The sequence below is a fragment of the Eleginops maclovinus genome, chromosome 12 (assembly GCF_036324505.1).
Source record: "Eleginops maclovinus isolate JMC-PN-2008 ecotype Puerto Natales chromosome 12, JC_Emac_rtc_rv5, whole genome shotgun sequence".
In the NCBI taxonomy this organism is placed as follows: domain Eukaryota; kingdom Metazoa; phylum Chordata; class Actinopteri; order Perciformes; family Eleginopidae; genus Eleginops; species Eleginops maclovinus.
This window is the reverse complement of record NC_086360.1, coordinates 25,457,609-25,480,181: the sequence shown is the minus strand read 5'-3', so window position 1 is coordinate 25,480,181 and position 22,573 is coordinate 25,457,609. Positions and strand designations below refer to the sequence as shown.

Here is a 22,573-nt window from a genome sequence, read left to right as displayed (position 1 = left end):
AGCTATTGTGCAGCGCCCGGGGAGCAATGGGGAGGGGGGATTGGAGGTGTCCGGTGCCTTGCTCAAGGGTACCACAGCAGGGCCTAGGAAGTGAACTGGGACCTCTCCAAGTAGCAGTCCACTTTCCATATTTCAAGTCTGTTCGGGGACTTGAACCGGCAACCCTACGATTCGCAGTCCATGCCCCTACTGACTGAGCCACTGCTGGACAGGTGAGCCACTGCTGGATGTAAACTCTAGAAAAACACTACAGGTAATAACTTTTTACAACAACAATGACATATGGACATAGCAGCGAGAGGAAGAGCTAGAGGGAGATCTGGTGATGGAGGAGTTGTTTTCAGCATGGAGCTGTATGAGTGTCAGCCCTGTGTTCACGCCTCTTCTACAGGCAGTGGGAGAGAGGGGAGATATCCTCTGTGATGGTGATGAGGTGCCGGGGCCCCTCACAGCTAGGCCACAAATCAAAATACTGATCTTTTTGTATGAACAAATCTTTATATTTTTAGCTCAAAGTTATATTTCAATTTACTGTATTTGATAGAAAGTCTATTTTTGTTCACCAACACAAGGGCGGTTTGTGTATTAGGGCGATTTGGGTGACGGGAAACACAGCAGCAGTCGTAATCAGTGTTCTAGACTTTAGATCCGCCACAAACGTCATTGTCCACTCAGACTAAAGTCGTGCTTCACATGGTCCCGTCCCTTTAGGTGCGATTTCAGTCAGGTTGAAAATCGCCCAAGGGGTCTCTCATAGACACTCATGTAAAATGCATTTAGAGCTTTGAATGCAATCTCTATGGGCTCCGGGAGGGTTTGCCCTTCAGCGCTTTCGTCATACGTAACTGAGAAAAAAAGCGGGCAGCTTCTTCGATCCAGAGCTATATTAGTATCTATATAGCTCTGCTTCGATCAAGTCTACTCTCGCTGTGTGTTGCCATCTAGTGGACACAAGAGGGATCTCTGTCTGAGTTCATCATCTAACAACAAATTGATATGGTCTTGCTTAATGTACCTATTGAATGGGTCACCTTAATCATTATCAGAAGAAAAAAAAAATTCAGGAGCTGCCAATGTGTATATTTACCTAGTGCACGAAGATTTTCAGAACAAGGGCATCTTTTGGCCAGATGGTCTGTATTGGAGATGTTAGACTAAAATGGGGAAACAGAAGGGAGGTCATAGCCGGAAATGACCGGTCGGCAAATGATACGAACCAGCCTATAGGCTAAAGTTGTCTGTATACAGGTCGCCAGCTCTTACCTCTATGCCAGGACCTGGGGTAGAGCGAGGAGGTGGCTTCTGGGTCTCAACCCCTGAATGTTTTCTCAAAAGCCCCTGTTTTCTACGTGTTTTAATGCAGTTTAGCGCCCTCAAACCTCCTAGGTTAGGTTTAGGCTCAAGCCCCGAATGTTTATAATGTCTGGCTCCGCCCCTGGGCCAGGCCTATTCAAATGGCGGGCCAGATGCGGCACAGATCCAACTCCCGATTGGCCCAGCCTGCCGTACCCAAATTCCTACACTAGTACAGACCATGAACGCAACACTCCGCGTTGCCTAGGAACCACCAAGCCACAACGCAGTACGTTTTTTTTTAGCGCATCTAGTGGCGATCAGAGCCATCGAAAACGAGTGGGAGTGTCGTAACTCTCCTTTTCAATGGCTCTGGTAGAGATGGTCCTATGCTAGCAACTCTGAAACATGTCTCTCTTGACTCTGAAGCGTAAACTTGACGATGAAAACCGTCGGTTTAACCCTGCCTAGACTGACAAATATTTGTTCATTCAGCCGTCAAATCCAAACGCCAGGCCGATGTGTTTACTTTGCAATCAGTGCGTTGCGGTACTTAAAGATTACAATGTTCATTATTGTATTCAGTTGAATGCACTTTGTGATGTGCCTGGTTCAAAAAACAACGGAGTATTTTACTTCTAAAGCTAACAAATGTAACTGTGCAGTTTTTGTTGCACTTTGAGATGTTTTTTTGTCAAGTGAAAAAATATTTAGACCATTATTTCTGTTAAATTAATGCCAATCTATTGTGTTTTTATGCATTTTCTGATGTGTCTTGTTAGTTGAAAGATGAATAAAAATGGATTGTTTTTCAAAGCAGTAGCTATATGTGTTGGTTTAAAATGTGTCATTACCTGCTTTTTACAGGCCGCTGAGTGTCTGGCCCCGCTGAATTTGTAATTGAATTGCCCTGCTCTAAGATATCTGCAAAGATGGAAATGTTTTAGATTGACAACAACAGTGTGTAGTTGGTGTGACACATATCTAGCTTCTTCCCTCCATGTCTGCAAGTGAGATGTTCCTGTTGATGATGAGGCCAGACCCAGCCAGGTGGTCAAATGCAGCCTAAGAATTTCTATTACCTCTTTTATTTTTAGAAAAATGCTTTTAGTTTTTTTCCTCAAAGTTTTCTTTTCAATTCCTGTCTTTGATGTTGAGCACATTTTTGTTCACATAACTGTAACTGTATGTGCTGTGCATGGATGCTGCGCTCATTAGTTGTGTAGAAAAATAAATAAGGTTTGTTTCAACAGAATATTTGTGTTTCTGAAAATATTGCTTTGGCGCAGAATTCTCCTCATACAGAAAAAGCCCATAAAGATGAGTGTGCTTTAGGTTGATCACATCCGTGTGGAGTTGGTGAGACAAAGTGCCTTGTGATGTGAATGAAGTGTGTGCCAGTTGCTGCTAAAGTTTGGTTTTTGCTAAGTGTTTATGTAGTGTTGGGTGCAGTGCTTCATTTTGCAAGATATATGAGGTGTTTTGTACATTGAGTGTGTGGTTTTGTGAATTTTTGTTTAGAGTTTTGAGAAAATGAGCCCTGCTTTCAAAAAAAGTGTTTCAGCAATTGTAAAAAACTGTAATATGTGGATGACAGTGGAACTGGATGATGTAACAATACAATCAGATTACAATTTATTTAAAACAGTTTATTAACAGGAAGGCATTGATACAAAACATTTAGAAATACAAATCTATATAATACTCTTCAGGAGTCTAAAAACTCTGTTATCCTCAGTTTGACTTTGATTGAGATTTAGGCAGTGAGGGTTGAAGACCAGCACACTTATGCGTTTTCAAATGATTACGCCAATTAAACCTTTTCTCACAAACACTGCAGCTATATGGTTTCTCTCCAGTGTGGATTCTCATGTGTACCTTTAAATGTCCACTCTCTTTAAAAGATTTCTTACACACAGAGCATCCAAATAGTTTCTTTCCAGCACTACATCTTGAATCACTTGTTTATTTATCAGTGAGTTTGACCCTGATGCAGATTCTCTGGTCTCCTTCCAATCAGCACTGTCTTCAGTGTCTGGTTCAGAAGAGTCGTCAGTGTCTGGTTCAGAAAAGTCTTCAGTGTCAGGTTCAGACGAGTCTCCAGTGTTGTCCTTAGTCTTTGGTTTTAAACGGCTCTCTGGATCGGAGTTCCTGGCTGGTTCTTGTCCTCCACCTTCCTCTAAATCAGCTTCTGTTTCCATGTGTTCAGCTGAGCTCCTGACGGGAGGCTCTGCATCTCTGTTATCCTCAGTTTGAGTTTGATTAAGCTGTGAGGACTGACAACCAACACACTTGTGGCTTTTGAAATTACTCCGGCGTGTAAATCTTTTGTCACAAACACTGCAGCTGTATATTTTCTCTCCTGTGTGGATTCTCATGTGTACCTTTAAACTTCCACTCTCTTTAAAAGATTTCTTACAAACTGAGCAGCTGAATGGTTTCTCTCCTGTGTGGATTCTCATGTGTACCTTTAAACTTCCACTCTCTGTAAAATATTTCTTACAAACTGAGCAGCTGAATGGTTTCTCTCCTGTGTGGATTCTCATGTGTACCTTTAAACTTCCACTCACTGTAAAAGATTTCTTACAAACTGAGCAGCTGAATGGTTTCTCTCCTGTGTGGATTCTCATGTGTACCTTTAAACTTCCACTATCTGTAAAAGATTTCTTACAAACTGAGCAGCTGAATGGTTTCTCTCCTGTGTGGATTCTCATGTGTACCTTTAAACTTCCACTACCTGTAAAAGATTTCTTACAAACTGAGCAGTTGAATGGTTTCTCTCCTGTGTGGATTCTCTTGTGTTTTTTAAAACATCCTTTATCTTTAAAAGATTTCTTACAAACTGAGCAGCTGAATGGTTTCTCTCCTGTGTGGATTCTCATGTGTGCCTTTAAACTTCCACTCTGTGTAAAAGATTTCTTACAAACTGAGCAGCTGAATGGTTTCTCTCCTGTGTGGATTCTCATGTGTGCCTTTAAACTTCCACTATCTCTAAAAGATTTCTTACAAACTGAGCAGCTGAATGGTTTCTCTCCTGTGTGGATTCTCATGTGTGCCTTTAAACTTCCACTCCGTGTAAAAGATTTATTACAAACTGAGCAGCTGAATGGTTTCTCTCCAGCACTACATCTTGAATCACTGACAGAGTCTTGTCTGTTTATCAGTGAGTTTGAGCCTGATGCAGATTCTCTGGTCTCCTTCCAATCAGCACTGTCTTCAGTGTCTGGTTCAGAGGAGTCTTCAGTGTTGTCCTCAGTCTTCGGTTGTAAACTGCTCTCTGGATCCGAGTTCCTGTTTGGTTCTGGTCCTCGACAGTCCTCTCCATCAGTTCCTGTTTCCATGTGTTCAGCCTGTCTTTGATGAAGCTGTAAGGACTGAAGTTTCTCCTCATCATCTTCACTCTTCACATGGACAGGAGTGAATGCAGACTTGGTGATATCAGCCTCCTCCAGCTCTTGAAGCTCCTCTCCCTTCTGACTGCTCCAGAGTTCCTCCTGTTCATGTTTAATGTGTGGGGGGGACTCTGGGTCTTCCTGGTCCAGATTGGAGCTCCACTCCTGCCGTTCAGGGAGAACCTCTTCTTTAACCACCACCAGCTGCTGGACGTCTGCAGGAAACAGGAAACACAAAAGTAAAAACAGTTAAGTGTTAGAATATAAAATGTAATGCCCTTTACAATTTGAGTCGTTTTGTAGCCCTGATCAATGCCTTTGTTTTTATACTTGCAAATGATCTTTCTCAGTCCTGCATATTGTGTATTTTTGTTGGCTCAATATACCTTATGTAGCACAGTCACGTTTCCACTTCCAGTTAATAATGAAAAGGTGTTTTTTCTTCCAGTTTAGCAGCAATGTAAACAATGAGTTTTATTTGGGGTCATTCCCAGCTACACTGCTATAATCACATTCTCGACCTAGTTCTGACATATGGAATTGAAATTTAGCAGCTAATAGTCGAACCGCATAATCCTGCTTTATCTGACAACTTTTAATAACTTTTTAAGTCTTATTATTACTAACCAACAAACCATGAGGCAAAGGTTCCTGCAGTGGAAATCTATCTGTTAGTGCTAAAGCTAAATTTAAGGAAGAGATTCCATCAACATTTAACTCAATACCATGTCTGTGAGTAAGGGAGGAATGTTATACAAATGTACACCAACGCAGGGTGTGAGGGTGTCTTATTCATATTCTGTACTGTAAAGTCCACTGAGACAAATGTAAAACATATTGGGCTTCTAGGAGCCATTCTTTAGTTAGTGTTTTGTGCAAGTACTTTATTTTGACCACAAGGGTGTAGTATTTTGCCCAGCAGCAGCTGCCTCAAATGAGGGGATGATTAGTTTTGAGTTGAATGGTGGTGGGGAACACACAGTTCTTGTTGGTTTCAAAGCCGCACGCGATGGCTGCAGTGTGGGAGCACTTCGGATTCGAACCGAATGACCGCGGTGAACACTTAACCTAAACGAGCCGGTATCTCGCATTTGTTGTTAAACAGTAGCAACTAAAAGCGCCAATACAACAAACATGCATCCGCACCTAAAGCATAGTCATTCGATGCAGTTTTCCCAGCTGAAAAAAGTCTCAGTCTTCCCGACAGTCCACAATCAAAGGGGCATTTAGTGGTCTTTTGGTTACAAAGGTCCTGAGGTATATCTTGAGATGTGTTGTAGAGTCGCCTGAAGATCGCAAGACGGCCAAGTTCGTGACGCCAATTCTGAAGTATATCTTATCGTGATGTTTGTGAAGATGATGAAGAAGTCTCCGGAGACACCAGCTTGTATATAATAAGGTTTATTACAACAGCATAGTATCAGACACCAACACGGGCAATACGAGGTTCCCAGGGCCAATTGTGGAAGTCCCCCCGAACAGTCTTTGTGCATGCACTTTATAGGAGAAACATGTATGTGCGCGTCCAAAGTGTGTGTGCTCACCTGAGGTAATCATTAACAATGTGTGCCCCACGAAGGTGACATAGGTCAGTTCATAAGGGCCCCCTAACATATTCCAGATGTTGTTTTACACTCTCCTATCACCAAACATTCCTCTTACCCAACCTATGACCTCAGAGAGTATCTACCTTTGTATATCACCAGATTTAATACACCACAGTCCTAACTAGGGCTGTGCAATTTAATCGATCCTGCGATATATATCGATATTTTGTTTCCCGAGAAAGTATCGATATTTCAGCCGCGAGTATCGATACATTAAGTCCCATTCAAATCCCCCGTGTTCCGCCTGGCACTCTGCTCGCTGCCCATTACGTCAGCCAGCCGCTAGTGTCGCTGTAGAGCAGACCTAGGCATCTTCCAGCTCGCGGGCCACATCCGGCCCTTTGTGCTTCCCTGTCCGGCCCGCGTGAGGCCAATCATAAATTACAAAATACATTTTAAAAATATCTATGTCGAGTGTGCAATACAACGGTGCTGCTTTTGTTTTAAAAGGCGTTATTTGTATTACTTCCGTGTGGACGTATGCGCCTGCGTGATTGTAAGTGAAGGTGAACAGCAGCAATTACAAATTACAAAATAAATTAAAAAAAACATCTATGTGGTGCGTGCAATACAACTGCGCTGCTTTTATTTTGAAAAGTGTTATTTATGGACGTATGTGCGCGCGTAACCTGTGAGTGAAGGTGCACAGCGACAAGTGATGCCCGGTTACCCCCAAGATGTCCGCCCACACTAAAAAAAGAAAAGTTGATAACGAATGCCGTGTTTTCAACAAGACATGGACTGCCAAGTATTTCTTTACAGAAATTAAAGGTAAAGCCGTGTGCTTAATTTGTGGTACACAGGTCGCTGTGTTTAAAGATTATAATTTGAATCGCCACTACACGACCAAGCACGAGGATAAATACCGGAATCTGTCTGATGAAGAGCGCGCAAGGGAGGCTGATGCGTTGATGGAAAAACTGCAAACCCAACAAGGACTTTTTACCAAACTTCACACCCCCAGAGATGCAGCCGTCAGGACAAGTTATGTAATTTCTCACAAAATCGCCAGAAAAAGTAAGGCGTTTTCTGACGGAGAGTTTATTAAGGAGTGCTTATTGGACTCTGTTGCGCTGATATGCCCGGAGAAAAAGGGCGCGTTTGAGAACGTGTCACTCTCTCGACGCACTGTAACGAGGCGGGTTGAGGCCATCGCTGGAAACTTGGAGCTTCAGCTGAAGAACAGAGCGGCCGACTTTGACTGTTTTTCTCTGGCTTTGGATGAGAGCTGCGATGTACGTGACACCACCCAGCTGCTCTTCTTCTTACGTAGGATAACTGCAGACTTTCAAATCACGGAGGAGCTGGCAGCCATGCAGTCAATTAAAGGGACAACCACAGGTAATGACTTGTTCACAGAGGTAAATGCGTGTTTGGACATGTTAGGACTGAAATGGGGCAAGCTGGCAGGTGTGACAACAGATGGTTGTCCAAATCTGACCGGGAAAAATGTTGGACTTTTAAAGAGGATGCAGGATAAAGTGACAGAAATTAACCCTGTGCAGAAATTGACATTTTTGCATTGTATTATACATCAGGAAGTGTTGTGTAAGACAGTGTTAAAAATGAACCATGTTGTTGATGCTGTAACTAAAACAGTTAACTTTATCAGAGCGAGACCGTTAAATCATCGGCAATTTGTTGCACTTTTGGAGGAAAATGAGAGTGAACATGGTGACATAAGTTACCACTGCAAAGTCAGGTGGCTCAGCCTGGGCAAAGTACTGAAAAGTGTCTGGGACCTGAGAGAACAGATTCAGTATTTCTGTGGGAAGAAAGGACATGACATCCCAGAACTTTCAGATGAAGACTGGGTGGCAGACCTCGGATTCGCTGTGGATGTGACTGCACTCATGAACGAACTGAATGTCAAACTGCAGTGATAGGGCCTTTTTGTGCATGAGATGTACAGTGCAGTGACGGCTTTCATGAGAAAGTTGCAGCTTCTCTCAAGCCAAGTGAAGGACAACATTCTGACCCACTTGCCAACACTAAAGGAAGCCACAAGATCAGCCGATCACCTCCACAAGTACTCAAGCAAGTTAGAAGCATTGCATGGAGAGTTTTCGAGGCGATTTCAAGATTTCAAAACTCTTGAGAGTGAAATGCACATGGTTTCTTCTCCCTTCAACTGCAGTGTGGACAATGCACCAAGCGATGTTCAGATGGAGCTCATTGACCTGCAGTCTGACCTACTTCTGGCAGAGCACTTCAGGTCAGTCTCACTGCTGGACTTTTACTCCTCCCTCAAAGAGGAGAACTTTCCACACCTGAGGAGGCATGCTCAGAGGATTCTAGTCCTCTTTGGATCCACCTATGTTTGTGAACAGACATTCTCAGTAATGAAGTTCAACAAATCCAAACACAGATCCTCTATCACTGATGATCACCTCTCAGCTGTCCTTCGCATAGCCACCTCAGACATTCAGCCAGATTTCAATGCCCTTGTTCAAGCCCAGAACAGACTGGATTATTCGCACTGAAGAGGTAAAATGAGGTGGAAAACATAACAAGTTATTGTTTGTTGTATTGCAGTATTTCTATAAACTTGTTGAGTTGTTTGTTGTTTTTCTTGTTTGTGGAACAAAGTTAAAGTGTGAACAAGTTAAAAATAAATTGCAGTGATTCAATGATTGTTTTTGTTTTCTTATTTTAATTTCACATAGCCTAATATAAATATGTAAGGATTAAGAGCTTAAATAAACCATCAAAAGCAATCTGCTTTTGTATAAAGTTAAGTTAGGTTAAATGAAATTGTTATTATTATTTATCTTACAGTATATCAAAAATAATATTGAGCAGAATTTAATTGAAATATTGTCGATGTGGCCCTCGAGCAGTGCTCGGGTTGCTAATGCGGCCCCTGGTAAAAATGAATTGCACACTCCTGCTGTAGAGCATTTCTAGATACACAGATCTAGTGTGTCTTCTTCTCGCGGTGAGTGCGAAGCGGTTCAGGAGAATGGCGGCTGACATTAACCCAGCACCTCCGCGCTTAAAAGCAAACGTGAAATACTCTGGAAATACCACTAACCTACGAACCCACCTACAACTTCACCACCCGGACAAGGTAATGCTAACTGAGGAACTCAAGAAGCTGCGGCCACCTGCTGCACCTTTTAATTCTCCATTGTCCATTGTGATACTGCACTTTATGTACTTATGTTTCAAAGGCTTGTAAGCTACAGTTTGCACTGTTTCAATAAATGAAACTAATTTTCTCACCACATATTTTGATTCATTTTGTCCAGCATTTGCAAGCTGTAGACTCTCTGTCTAGTCAGAGCCATATATTGTGTAATTGATGCTTTCAGTTTTCAGTTGAATTAATTCAATCCAAGTCAATGGAACACTCACCAAAGATGTCACCAAAATCACACTGTCCCTTTAAAATCTTTCAGAAAATGATGTAAGTGTATCGAATTATATCGAATCGTATCGTTGGCTGAATATCGTCATATATATCGTATTGTGAGCTGAATATCGTGTATCGTATCGTATCGTATCGTGAGATTAGTGTATCGCTACAGCCCTAGTCCTAACTGGATTGGTAGTTTTGCCTGTTAAGGAACGTATCACTCTTTACGTCTGAGCCTAATGTTTAATATCTATTGAAGTGCAATTGTGTCTACAGAGACGTGATAATCCATCTTATTTATTGTCTCGGTTGTGTCTGGTTGTTATTGGAGTGCTTTGTTTTTGCTCTTATCAGCAACAGGGTCTATTTTATGTATTGTTTTGGTTGTGTGTGTTTTTTTTTCAAGTGCAATTTTTGCTGACAGAATTGATTTATTTTGGATATTTAAAATGTCTTCTTATTCCAATGTTTAATAATCTTTAGAAATAAAGGTTATTGATCGTTGAAAGGGTGTACTTGCATTATTATGCCATTGTGTTATATTAGTTGAAAAATGGAAACAACAATATTATCATTGAATAATTTCTGGGATAATTTATCGTCCAGCAAAATGTGTTATTGTGACAGGCCTAGATTCCATCAACCTTTAACTCAATACCATGTCTGTGTGTAAGGGAGGAATGTTATACAAATGTACACCAACGCAGGGTGTGAGGGTGTCTTATTCGTGTTCTGTACTGTAAAGTCCACTGAGACAAATGTAAAACATATTGGGCTTCTAGGAGCCATTCTTTAGTTAGTGTTTTGTGCAAGTACTTTATTTTGACCACAAGGGTGTAGTATTTTGCCCAGCAGCAGCTGCCTCAAATGAGGGGACGATTAGTTTTGAGTTGAATGGTGGTGGGGAACACACAGTTCTTACCGAATGACAGCCCGAACGACAGCCAGAGAGAAAGCCAGTGATTTTAGATTTTTGCTTCAATCCCTATCAACTACATGGTACATTTCTGTTTTGTTAACAACTTTCTTTTTCGTTACAATAAATGGGAGAAAGAAAGAGATCATTTTTGCACAATTTTATTCTTTCTGGAATCGAGTTAAGACACTCCTCGAACCACCATCAGGTGACTAATTAAGTTAGCTTTTTGGGACAGTCACCACAGGGCGATATAAATAAACGTTGATTTCTTTGGTAAATATAATGGCATGATAATTCATTTATTGATTTATGTAATGCACTAACTCGTCATTCAATTATTTTTCGGATTTATTTAGATTTAACAATAATTTATAAATAAAATAAAACTTTTATTTTATTGTAAAAAAATTAACAATAAATGCCTACATTTATTACAAATATTTAAATCTGTAAAATAAATGGGATGGTGGTGTTAGTACTTTGACTTCAGGGTCTTCTTCCTGAAGTGTTAATAAAGAGTTCAAAGCGTTAACAAAGAGTCTCCAGTGATAATAAATAGATTCAAGTGTAAAAAAAGAGTTTAAAGGTTAACCCTCCTGTCCTCGGTATTTCAATTTTCTGTATGTATAACACAAGTGGAAACTTTGACAATAAAGTGGACTTTGACTTTGTGTTCGGGTCAAATCTGACCGATTTACTACTTTTATCAATCATAACTTTTGATTGCATTCAGGCTTTATGATATTCTCCACAGCAGGCAGACACACACACACACACACACACACACACACACACACACACACACACACACACCACACACACACACACACACACACACACACACAAACAATAGATAGATAGATGTTAATAACATCACGAAAATGTTCAGTGTCGATTCTTTGGATATTTACTGCAGTTTGTCATGTATACCAGTAGTCTGTTTACAGTGTGAAAGGGTATTAAATACAACTTGGTGATGATTAATGGGTTTTGTGTTAATGTAAGAACATTCAAAACAGGAACGATTCAATTTGACCAGGAACCCCAAAGTAAGACTGCGGTCCAGTCAGCCTCGTCTTCAGAAAACATAGTCATGCCAGCCCCCTCGTTGTTTTGCGGTGTGCATATAAGGTAAGAGCGTGGAGGAACAGACTTCAAAATAAAGCTGGTGAATGTAAATCAAAATGCAGATATAATGCCGAAACCCTGATCCATGCCTTCATCTCATCCAGACTAGACTACTGCAACATCATCCTCTATGGTACACCATCCAGACTCCTCAACAAACTCCAGTACATCCAGAACTCAGCTGCCCGTCTCTTCACCCACACCCACACCCGCTCCCGTGACCACATCACCCCTGTCCTGCAGATCCTCCATTGGCTCCCCGTCCCACAACGCATCCACTTCAAGATCCTTCTCCTCACCCACAAAGCCCTCCATCACCAGGCCCCCTCCTACCTCACAGACCTGCTCCAGCACCACATTGCTTCCCGCAGCCTCCGCTCGTCAGACGCAAATCTCCTCTCACTTCCTCCCAGGACCAAACTCCGGACCTGGGGGGACAGAGCCTTCTCTGTCGCTGCCCCCTCCCTCTGGAACTCACTCCCCACAAACATCCGTGACTGCCCCGACTTCACGATGTTTAAATCCCACATCAAACCTCACCTTTTCAAAACTGCTTTTAAACTGTAAATGAATGCTGTGTTTTAAATATATTAAGTGTGTTGTTTGAATTATGTTTTGATGAATTGTATTTCTGTAAAGTGTCTTTGAGTTTTAAAAAAAAGCGCTCTATAAATAAAATGCATTTGTTGAACTTTCCTGTCCCAGACCGTAGTCGAGGAGAACAGGGGTTGACTCTATGTAGTCTTCCAGGGTCAAGGTTCAATAACCCACTTTGCAAAATAAGGCAGGGAGGCTAGCTTTTCTTGGGAGGCCGTGGTATTTATTCAGGTTCTTAACTACAGGAAAACACTTGATAGACATACTTTTTCTGCTGCTTCCTTTTCACCTTCTCAAACACATCCAACCAATGCTCGCTCACCCCTCCCTCTATCAGGCCCACCCACACATGCACGAGCCACAGCCTTCTCTCCCTCTTAAAGGGATAGCAATCTGACTGCATGACCCTTATAGCATAACACATAATAATAATAATAATAATATAATAAATCAAACTAAATGAATTAATATTAAATAACAAATTCAATAATTGCAAATAGCTACCGCCTGAATGACAGACCAAGTATCACAGGTCACAGGGGGAGGGGGGGGGGACGAACACAACAGGAGGGTTAATAAAAAGAAAAAGGAACAGAAAAAATAACAATAAATGCCTACATTTATTACAAACATTTAAATCTGTAAAATAAATGGGATGGTGGTGTTAGTACTTTGACTTCAGGGTCTTCTTCCTGAAGTGTTAATAAAGAGTTCAAAGCGTTAACAAAGAGTCTCCAGTGATAATGAATAGATTCAAGTGTAAAGAAAGAGTTTAAAGGGTTAATAAAGAGAAAAAGGAACAGACCTGCTTTGTGAATCCGAAGCTGAGGCTGTAAAACAGAGTCCAGTAGTTTCTGGAGTCTCTCGTTCTTCTCTTTTGAACGACACAGTTTCTCCTCGTACTCTGCTATCGTTTTTTCAAACAGAACAAAGATGTCTTCAGCAGCAGCAGTGAGTCGCTGCTTCTTCAACGCAAGCAGCATTTGGACTGTACTCATGTTGACGAAATCACCTTTTCCTGCACACTCCGTTAAACGCACTGTTTCTCTCCATCAAACTCTCACTCTGACTAGTGTTGCTCCGGTGTTTCCAGCTAGCATGCTAAGCTAGCTCCTATAGTCCGAGGTAAACGCTTCAGAAAAAAGGGCACAAAGTCCATTCAGAAGTTTATCCAGACACACAGATGATGGATCAGTAGTGCTGGAGCTCACACACACTTCCTCAGGAACACAGAGAGAGAAAGAGAGTGAGAGAGAGAGAGAGAGAGAGAGAGAGAGAGAACTGTCGCGACGAGACTCCTTCTGGATTCAGGTTAGAAAAAGCTGGGACCATAACTTCCGGTACGGGTTGAATGACTTCAAAATAAAAGCGGGAAAGATTTCTTTTTTTCTTCTTTTTGGTTTGAAGAGATGGTTGGCATCCAGACGTTGCATTACCACACTACAGCTCGATTAATAATAAAAGTAATCCTTCCAAATAAATCTATTATAACTAACCGAAAATACTAATATAGGAAAAATGTAAAATAAAGAATCATAAATATAAATAAACGAATAACCTACTAATAAGGTAAAATAAGATGTACATTTATTAATCCCTGTGGGGAAATTCAAGCATTTATGCTGCAACAGATAGAGATAAGTGACAATAACTGCACAACAAGGGGTTAACCATGTGACTCAATGAATAATAACCTGGAGTGCACAAAGACTGCACTTTTGCAAAATAACTTTTACTGCACTTTCTTTCTGCACACATACATGTGTATATTTTTAACAAAACAGACCCCAAATGTATATATGCTGACATCATTTATTTTATTTTATGCTCTAATTTTATTATGTTTTTATTTTCATTTCATATCTTTGTGTGAATCTGTTCTGCTTTTTGCTTATCTCTATCTGTTGCAGCATAAATGCTTGAATTTCCCCACAGGGATTAATAAATGTACATCTTATTTTACCTTATTAGTAGGTTATTCGTTTATTTATATTTATGTGTCTTTGTTTTACATTTCTCCTATATTAGTATTTTAAGTTAGTTATAATAGATGTTTTGTAAAGGGTAGTTTTATTATTAATCCAGCTGTAGTGTGGTAATGCAACGTCTGGATGCCAACCATCTCTTCAAACCAAAAAGAAGAAAAAAAGAATCAATCTTTCCCGCTTTTATTTTGAAGTCATCAAACTGAAACGGAAGTTACGATCCCAGCGCTTTCTAACCTGAATCCAGAATGAGTCTCGTCGCGACAGTTCTCTCTCTCTGTGTTCCTGAGAAAGTGTGTGTGAGCTCCAGCACTACTGATTCATCATCTGTGTGTCTGGATACACTTCTGAATGGACTTTGTGCCCTTTTTTCTGAAGCGTTTACCTCGGACTATAGGAGCTAGTTGAGCATGCTAGCTGGACACACCAGAGCAACACTAGTCAGAGTGAGAGAAGAAGAAGAAGAAGAAGAAGAAGAAGAAGAAGAAGAAGAAGAAGAAGAAGAAGAAGAAGAAGAAGACATACTTTATTAATCCCTTACATTGAAATTGCTTTCTCTAGAGAGTTTGATGGAGAGAAACAGTGCGTTTAACGGAGTGTGCAGGAAAAGGTGATTTAGTCAACATGAGTACAGTCCAAATGCTGCTTTGCGTTGAAGAAGCAGAGACTCACTGCTGCTGCTGAAGACATCTTTGTTCTGTTTGAAAAAACGATGGCAGAGTACGAGGAGGAACTGTGTCGTTCAAAAGAGAAGAACGAGAGACTCCAGAAACTACTGGACTCTGTTGTACAGCCTCAGCTTCGGATTCGCAAAGCAGGTCTGCTCCTTTTTCTCTTTATTAACACTTTAAACTCTTTCTTTACCCTTGAATTTATTCATTATCACTGGAGACTCTTTGTTAACGCTTTGAACTCTTTATTAACACCTCAGGAAGAAGACCCTGAAGTCAAAGTACTAACACCACCATCCCATTTATTTTACAGATTTAAATATTTGTAATAAATGTAGGCATTAATTGTTATTTTTTTACAATAAAATAAAAGTTTTATTTTATTTATAAATTATTGTTTAATCTAAATAAATCTGAAAAATAATTTAATGACGAGTTAGTGCATTACATACATTAATAAATGAATTATCGTGCCATTATATTTACCAAAAGAAATCAACGTTTATTTATATCGCCCAATATGTTTTACATTTGTCTCAGTGGACTTTACAGTCCAGAACATGAATAAGACACCCTCACACCCTGCGTTGGTGTACATTTGTATAACATTCATACCTTACACACAGACATGGTATTGAGTTAAAGGTTGATGGAATCTAGGCCTGTCACAATAACACATTTTGCTGGACGATAAATTATCCCAGAAATTATTCAATGATAATATTGTTGTTTCGAGTCCATTTTTCAACTAATATAACACAATGGCATAATAATGCAAGTACACCCTTTCCACGATCAATAACTTTTATTTCTAAAGATTATTAAACATTGGAATAAGAAGAGAAAATGTGTGTGTGTGACCAACAGGGACGGATTAAGAGTCAATTTGTTTTATTATTATTATTATATCTGCATTTTGATTTACATTCACCAGCTTTATTTTGAAGTCTGTTCCTCCACGCTCTTACCTTATATGCACACCGCAAAACAACGAGGGGGCTGGCATGTGTTTTCTGAAGATGAGGCTGCCTGGACTGCAGTCTTACTTTGGTGTTCCTGGTCAAATTTGATCGTTCCTGTTTTGAATTGTGGTGTATTAAATCTGGAGATATAGCAGGGCAGATACTCCCTGAGGTCAGAGGAAGGTTGGGTGGAAGAAGAGTGAAAAACAACGACTGGAATACGTCGAAGACGCCCTAGGTCACAGAGTGGGGCATACAAAGTTAGGGCCTAGGTGGTATAGTAAATCAGTTCATATACAGTTGTTTACTCCCTGAGGTCATAGAGAGTGCAGAGAGGGATGTGGTACGACAGGAGGTTGAAGAACAAACCTCTGGACTACGTCAGAAGACCTCCAGGGATGAGTAAGACGAAGACCAACGTATAGATTAGATTAGATTCAACTTTATTGTCATTGCACAGAGTACAAGTACTAGGACAACGAAATGCAGTTTAGTATCCAACCAGAAGTGCAAGTAAAGCAGTAAAAGTGCAGAGAATGTATATACATATGAAGGTAGTGATATATAAATAATAAAGGATATCGCACCTTATTTGAGTATGCGCAAGACATGGTGTACGAACGTATAGCTCACCTTATTTGGGTACACATTCTTATAGAACATCGCATTTTGACACACACCCACACCCACATTTCTCCTATAAATTGCATGCACAAAGACTGTTCGGGGGACTTCCACAATTGGCTCTGGGAACCCCGCATCGCCCGTGTTGGTGTATGATACTATGCTGTTGTAATAAACCTTATTATATACAAGCTGGTGTCTCCGGAGACTTCTTCATCATCTTCACAAACATCGCGATAAGATATACTTCAGAATTGGCGTCACGAACTTGGCCGTCTTGCGATCTTCAGGCGACTCTACAACACATCTCCTGCCAAGGCATCACAGTCCGGTGAGCATTTGTGGGGTTGGATGTGAGGTGTTGCTCTGGCTCGCACCGGGCGAACTGATGTGTGGGGATATGCTATGTTTGTGTTGATGTTGGAGTGAGACTCCGTTCTAAATTGGGGATTTATTGCGTAGTGCATGACGCAATAGGGGGGAGTGTATTGAAGTAAAAGAAATAGGGAAACAGGAATGGTGAGGAATATAGGTATAAATAAAGGATGTGAAGTTCAAAGCAAAAGGGTAGAATAACCCTAATTAGTAACGAGAAAGGGAGCTACATAACGGTGCAAGATTAACGAAGATGGGCCCCCGAGCTTCTTAAGGTAAGACCTTTGTAAAGTAGACACTGCGTGAAAATTGACTTTGAAAGATAGTCAGAATTTGGAAGGTAAGGTGAATAACCCTGGGCCCAGGGCAATTAGATAACGGTAAAAATATAGAAAGGAATAAGGATAAAGGAAATAAAAGGAAAAGGAAAAAGGAGCCGCGGATTTGGATAAAGCCCTCAGAAGAGGAGATGTTAGATGGGCCTAAAAATCCTGAAAAGTTACTAGGTTGATTTTTTGGGTCTGTTCTGGGAACTGGGTGTAGAATAAGAAATTCATTGGTTTCTATTTGCCATTTGTTGATGAACAAATGTTGGGATTAGTCATTTGAGTATTTTACACCTATTAAGGTAGCAGAAATTTAGAAATAAAGGGATAATAGGAGCGGCAAGGAAAAGCATGCTATAGGGAAATGTATGAATGAGAGGCCTTGGTGAAAGTTAGGATTGAATGCATACTGTGTGTTTGGAAGAATGCTGAATTTATGGGGTGCTGGACGGAGCTGGGCTCTGCTGCATCTGTGTGTGTGAAGGGCTAAAAATAGCCCAACGTTTGAGGGAGAGATACGGAGGAGAGAAGAGATTCAGTAAAATCCAGGAAAAAGGATTCCGTGTACTGTTAAAACATATGAGCCTCTTTGAAGAAGATGTTTTGACTTCTTACTAGTAAAAGATATGAGCCTCCAAGGAGAGGACATTTTGAAACAGTAAATATATATGTAAATATATATATGAACTTTTTTGAGTTGGTTAAGGTGTATGAGCCCCCAGAAAAGACGTTTATGATTTTGAAGAAAAGTGGAGAGATCGTTTGAGATACTTATGTGCCTATGCAGGACTATAAAGTTACTTTTTGAGGTAATAGACAAACGCTGGTTATCTATTGAGTTTGTCTTTGCCAAACGGAGACCTGCAACTTCCAATTTCTTGTTTCTATTTTATTCTGTTGGAGTTTGGTTGAGAAAGGGGGGTCTCTTCCTTCCTCCCCATCATCTGTATGTGGGGGAGCTGAAACGCAGAGAGAGGGGCTGCAGAGGACGTGAAAACCTGGCCAGGATACGATAGGGACTGAGGGATTGCTGACGACAGAGGGGGCAGCATCAATCCAGTCTGAATCCAGGCCAGTACAGTTCTTATCCACAACTCTATACCTGCTTTTAGACTATATTCAAGTGTGTTCATTTATAGTTAACATCACTGATATGCCTTTGGTGTATGAGTATTCAAACACTTCTAAACCGAACTGGGGTTAATAAACTGCAGGATTTGCATTCACGAGTATACCTGCTGTAGTTGGTTTGGAATAAGGCTTGGCAACGGACTGAGTACACGCATTTGAAATAGTTATCAGAGTGTTAGGTTTTGGAGCTTGACTTTTTTGGGAGCGCATGGGCGTGGATTATTGGTTGTCGGTTCAGACTGTGGTACCTGTGGCTTTGTTTTTATGGGAATAAGCTGTTCAGTCCCGTGCAGTGGGGCATTCCTTTATATCTTTTTCCATTGAAATACTAGCTTACAATCGAGTAATGAATTGAGTGCACAACACCTAACATTGATTGATTGATTAGTTGATAAGTTTTGTCGATTGATTGATTTGATTGATTGATTGGTTACTTGATTGGTTTTGTCGATTGATTGATTGATTAATTGGTTTGATTGATGGATTGATTGAGTGATTGATTAATTAATTAATTCACTGCTTGATTTGGTGGATTGATTGATTGATTGGTTTGATTGACTGATTGATTGATTGGTTTAATTGAGTGGATGATTTAGGGAAAAATTGATAATAAAATAAATAAAAGAGAGGGAGAAGGGATTAAAATAGTTTTAGTAGTTTAAACGTTTCAGCAATAGGGTTAAATTAGGATTAGGGAACGTAAAACACTTGTCAAAATGAAGAAAAAGAACATTAAAACTACCAATCTAAATGTAATTACTCCTGGGGATGTAGTACAGAAGAATAATCCTTTAATTAAAGGTATTGAAAAGATGTCTGAGAAATGGCACAAACGCTGGCCTGATATTGAACAACCATGGCCAGTGGAAGGGACGCTTAACCTCGATGTAATCAAAACAATGCAGGTGCTCTTTCTACCTACAAAACTGACCAAAAGAAGGGCAAGAAAGGGAGGCAACGTAAAGAAAAGAGACAGATAGAGCTCGGCATTCTTCAGTTGTCTGAAAATGAGGGACAGAAACGATTAAAAGTAACAAAAGTTAAGAATGAGAGAAGCGCGGAAGTAATTCGGAAAAATGCAAAAGAAATACAAAAACTGGCGGCGGAAATTAATACACCTTTTTCGCATACGGAACCAATAAAGAGCCCTCCACCTTATAAGAAGGAGGCGACCATTGAAGAAATCTATCCCCAACTCCCAGTGATCAGCCAAAGGGGTGGTTACAGCATCCGAGATGAAGATGACCAAGTAATAGAAATGGGACGAGCGAAAACAACTATAAGAATGTATCCAAGTGCCAAAAGTAAGAAGAAAACGACCCGGTTGGAAACGGGGGAAACTGAGGATCAGGAGAAGAAAGTCCGAGGATGATGACCAGAGTGATCAAGAAGGGGCTAGGGGCGGATATGACCCTGCAGTCAGGCGGATGCTGGCTAAGGCGGAAAAGAGAGGAGATAACACAGAGACAGAAGAGGACTCGAGAGATGATGAATCTAGTGAATGTGACATTGGAGACGACGATGAATATTCAGGGGGCGAGGGCCTCTCGACGTCAGTAGGATTTGAACCTACAATCTCCAGTTATACAAGGAAGGAAGACAGTAAGAAGGTTATAAAACAGATGGAAGAAATGATTGACGAAAGTATAGCGGCTTTGGAGTTAGCCACTACATCAGAACGTAAAAGAAGGTTGATATGCCGCATAGAAGAATTGCGGACGGAGAAGACCATACTTTGGTTGGTCGCCTAGGGCAGAGGGGCCGTGGGAGAATTTTCCTGTCTAGATTGTTTGAGGGTAACTTGGGAAGATGGCTGTCGGGCAGGTTTTTCGCTCTCACACTCTATAAAATTATTATATCCATAAAATTGTAGTAGTGTTAAAAGTATGCTGTAGAAAGCATGTATTGGAGGAACTGTTATCTATATCAGAATTGTAGTCATGTATGGTTTATTATTTTAGTTTCGAGACTCTGTGTAGTCTCGAAGGGGGGAATATGTGGTGTATTAAATCTGGGGTGATATACAAAGTTAGACAAAGGTTGGGTGAGTGGAATGTGGGGAAAAACAAACATCTGACATACGTCAGGGGGCCCCTATGAATGGACCTATGTCCCCTTAGGGTGGCACACATTGTTAATGAGTACCTCAGGTGAGCACACACACACTTTGGATGTACACATATTTTCCTCTTTAAATGAAATGTACAAAGAACGTTCGGGGGACTTCCACAATTGGATCTGGGAACCCCGCATCGCCCGTGTTGGTGTCTGATACTATGCTGTTGTAATAAACCTTATTATATACAAGCTGGTGTCTCCGGAGACTTCTTCATCATCTTCACATACATCGCTACAAGATATACTTCAGACTGTTCTTACATTAACACAAAACCCATTAATCATCACCAAGTTGTATTTAATACCCTTTCAAACTGTAAACAGACGACAAACTGCAGTAAATATCCAAAGAATCGACACTGAACATTTTCGTGATGTTATTAACATCTATTGTGAAAAAATAATCAAAGAAAAATTAGAGTGTGTGTGTGTGTGTGTGTGTGTGTGTGTGTGTGCGCGCGCGTCTGCTGTACACTACAGGAGGGTTAACTCTTTTTTTTACACTTTAATCTATTTATTAACACTGGAAATTGTAGGAAATGTTCACTTATTCGAAGCCCAGGAGTCGATTAAAAGAAACGAAGTGAAGCTCCTCTTATAAATTTTAAAAGGGGTATTTAATAAAAGGAGGCAGCAGTAAGTTTTACAAAAGTTTCACAGCTGTGGCTCAATAGCCTGGTACACGCGTCCACAGGCCGCTGACTGAGTGGAGCTCATCAGTAGTTACTGTCTGGCGGTCCGGAACAAGAGAGATCGATTTCACAATACAAACATGTTTTATAGAACCACCTCTTTCCCGCCATCAAATAAACAACTTCAAAATAAAACGTGCCCCGGTCTCGTGCTCTCATTGGTTGGTAGCGGGGGGCTGGATCCTGTTGGCCGCTTGTCACATGCGGTTCTCCGGGCTCTTCTATAGGCTGAAGTCGTCGGGGGCGGGTCCTCTTATGACGTCATCGTCGCCATCTTGTTAGTGATGTCCTGAAGCTCTCACCTACGATATTCTATTATGCAATCCTTCTGAAGTTTATCCGTTATTAAACACGCAACAGTATCATTGCAGCATTAATGAGTGAGAGGTAGAGGCGGTGTGTTTAGTATGTAACTCCACGCGTCCTTCTCCCTCTACTCATATATACAATACAATATTAGCTATATGCTATCTGAGGCTAAAAACAACATCTGGTAATACTACCGGAATTGGAAATATATGCTCCGTCCAGAAACAGTGAATTATCTTTTAATGTTCCGCTCCAATATATTGATTATTTGCTTTGAACTCTTGTGTTATACATACAGAAAATTTAAATACCGTTTCTGGCAGTCCCACAGTGCAAATATAAACAAGAACATATAACATTAAAAGATAAGAGCGTAGAAAAAAAGGGGGGGTAGGACAGGAGGGTTAACCTTTAAACTCTTTTTTTTTTACACTTGAATCTATTTATTATCACTGGAGACTCTTTGTTAACGCTTTGAACTCTTTATTAACACTTCAGGAAGAAGACCGTGAAGTCAAAGTACTAACACCACCATCCCATTTCATTTACAGATTTGAATATTTGTAATAAATGTAGGCATTAATTGATGAAATGTGACATTAATTGTTCATTTCGTTTTGATTTACTTCTTTATTTACTTTTTTTAACGCTTATTCAAAAGTGTTTTTTGACAATTAAAGAAATGTATAAATTATTTGTTCTACATTTTTAAATCTAAATAAAGCTGGAAAATAATTTATTCGATTTAATGACGAGTTAATGCATTACATAAATTAATAAATGAATGATCATGCCATTATATTTAACAAAACATAATAATAAATGTAGCCAATATTTAATTCAATACATCAATTAATCAACGTTTATTTATATCGCCCAATATGTTTTACATTTGTCTCAGTGGACTTTACAGTACAGAATATGAATAAGACACCCTCACACCCTGGGTTGGTGTACATTTGTATAACATTCCTCCCTTACTCACAGACATGGTATTGAGTTAAATGTTGATGGAATCTCTTCCTTAAATTTGGCTTTAGCACTAACAGATAGATTTCCACTGCAGGAACATTTGCCTCATGGTTT

At 40.3% G+C, this 22,573-nt stretch overlaps 1 protein-coding gene across 2 annotated transcripts in view; it reads right to left on the bottom strand.

Moving 5' to 3' along the window:
* Positions 1–2,921: 2,921 nt before the first annotated feature.
* The window catches only part of LOC134873371 (zinc finger protein ZFP2-like), a 24,156-nt gene continuing 4,504 nt past the window's right edge, over positions 2,922–22,573 (bottom strand). The window contains exons 1-2 of one of the 2 annotated variants that reach the window (XM_063896912.1): positions 13,100–13,613; positions 2,922–4,900 (exon numbers count right to left, since the gene is read on the bottom strand). In XM_063896912.1, the coding sequence (XP_063752982.1) occupies positions 3,174–4,900; positions 13,100–13,292 (1,920 nt within the window). In that variant the 5' untranslated portion in view covers positions 13,293–13,613 and the 3' untranslated portion in view covers positions 2,922–3,173. Of the gene's footprint in view, positions 4,901–13,099; positions 13,614–22,573 lie in introns of those variants that run through there. The other variant, XM_063896913.1, reaches the window with a different exon arrangement.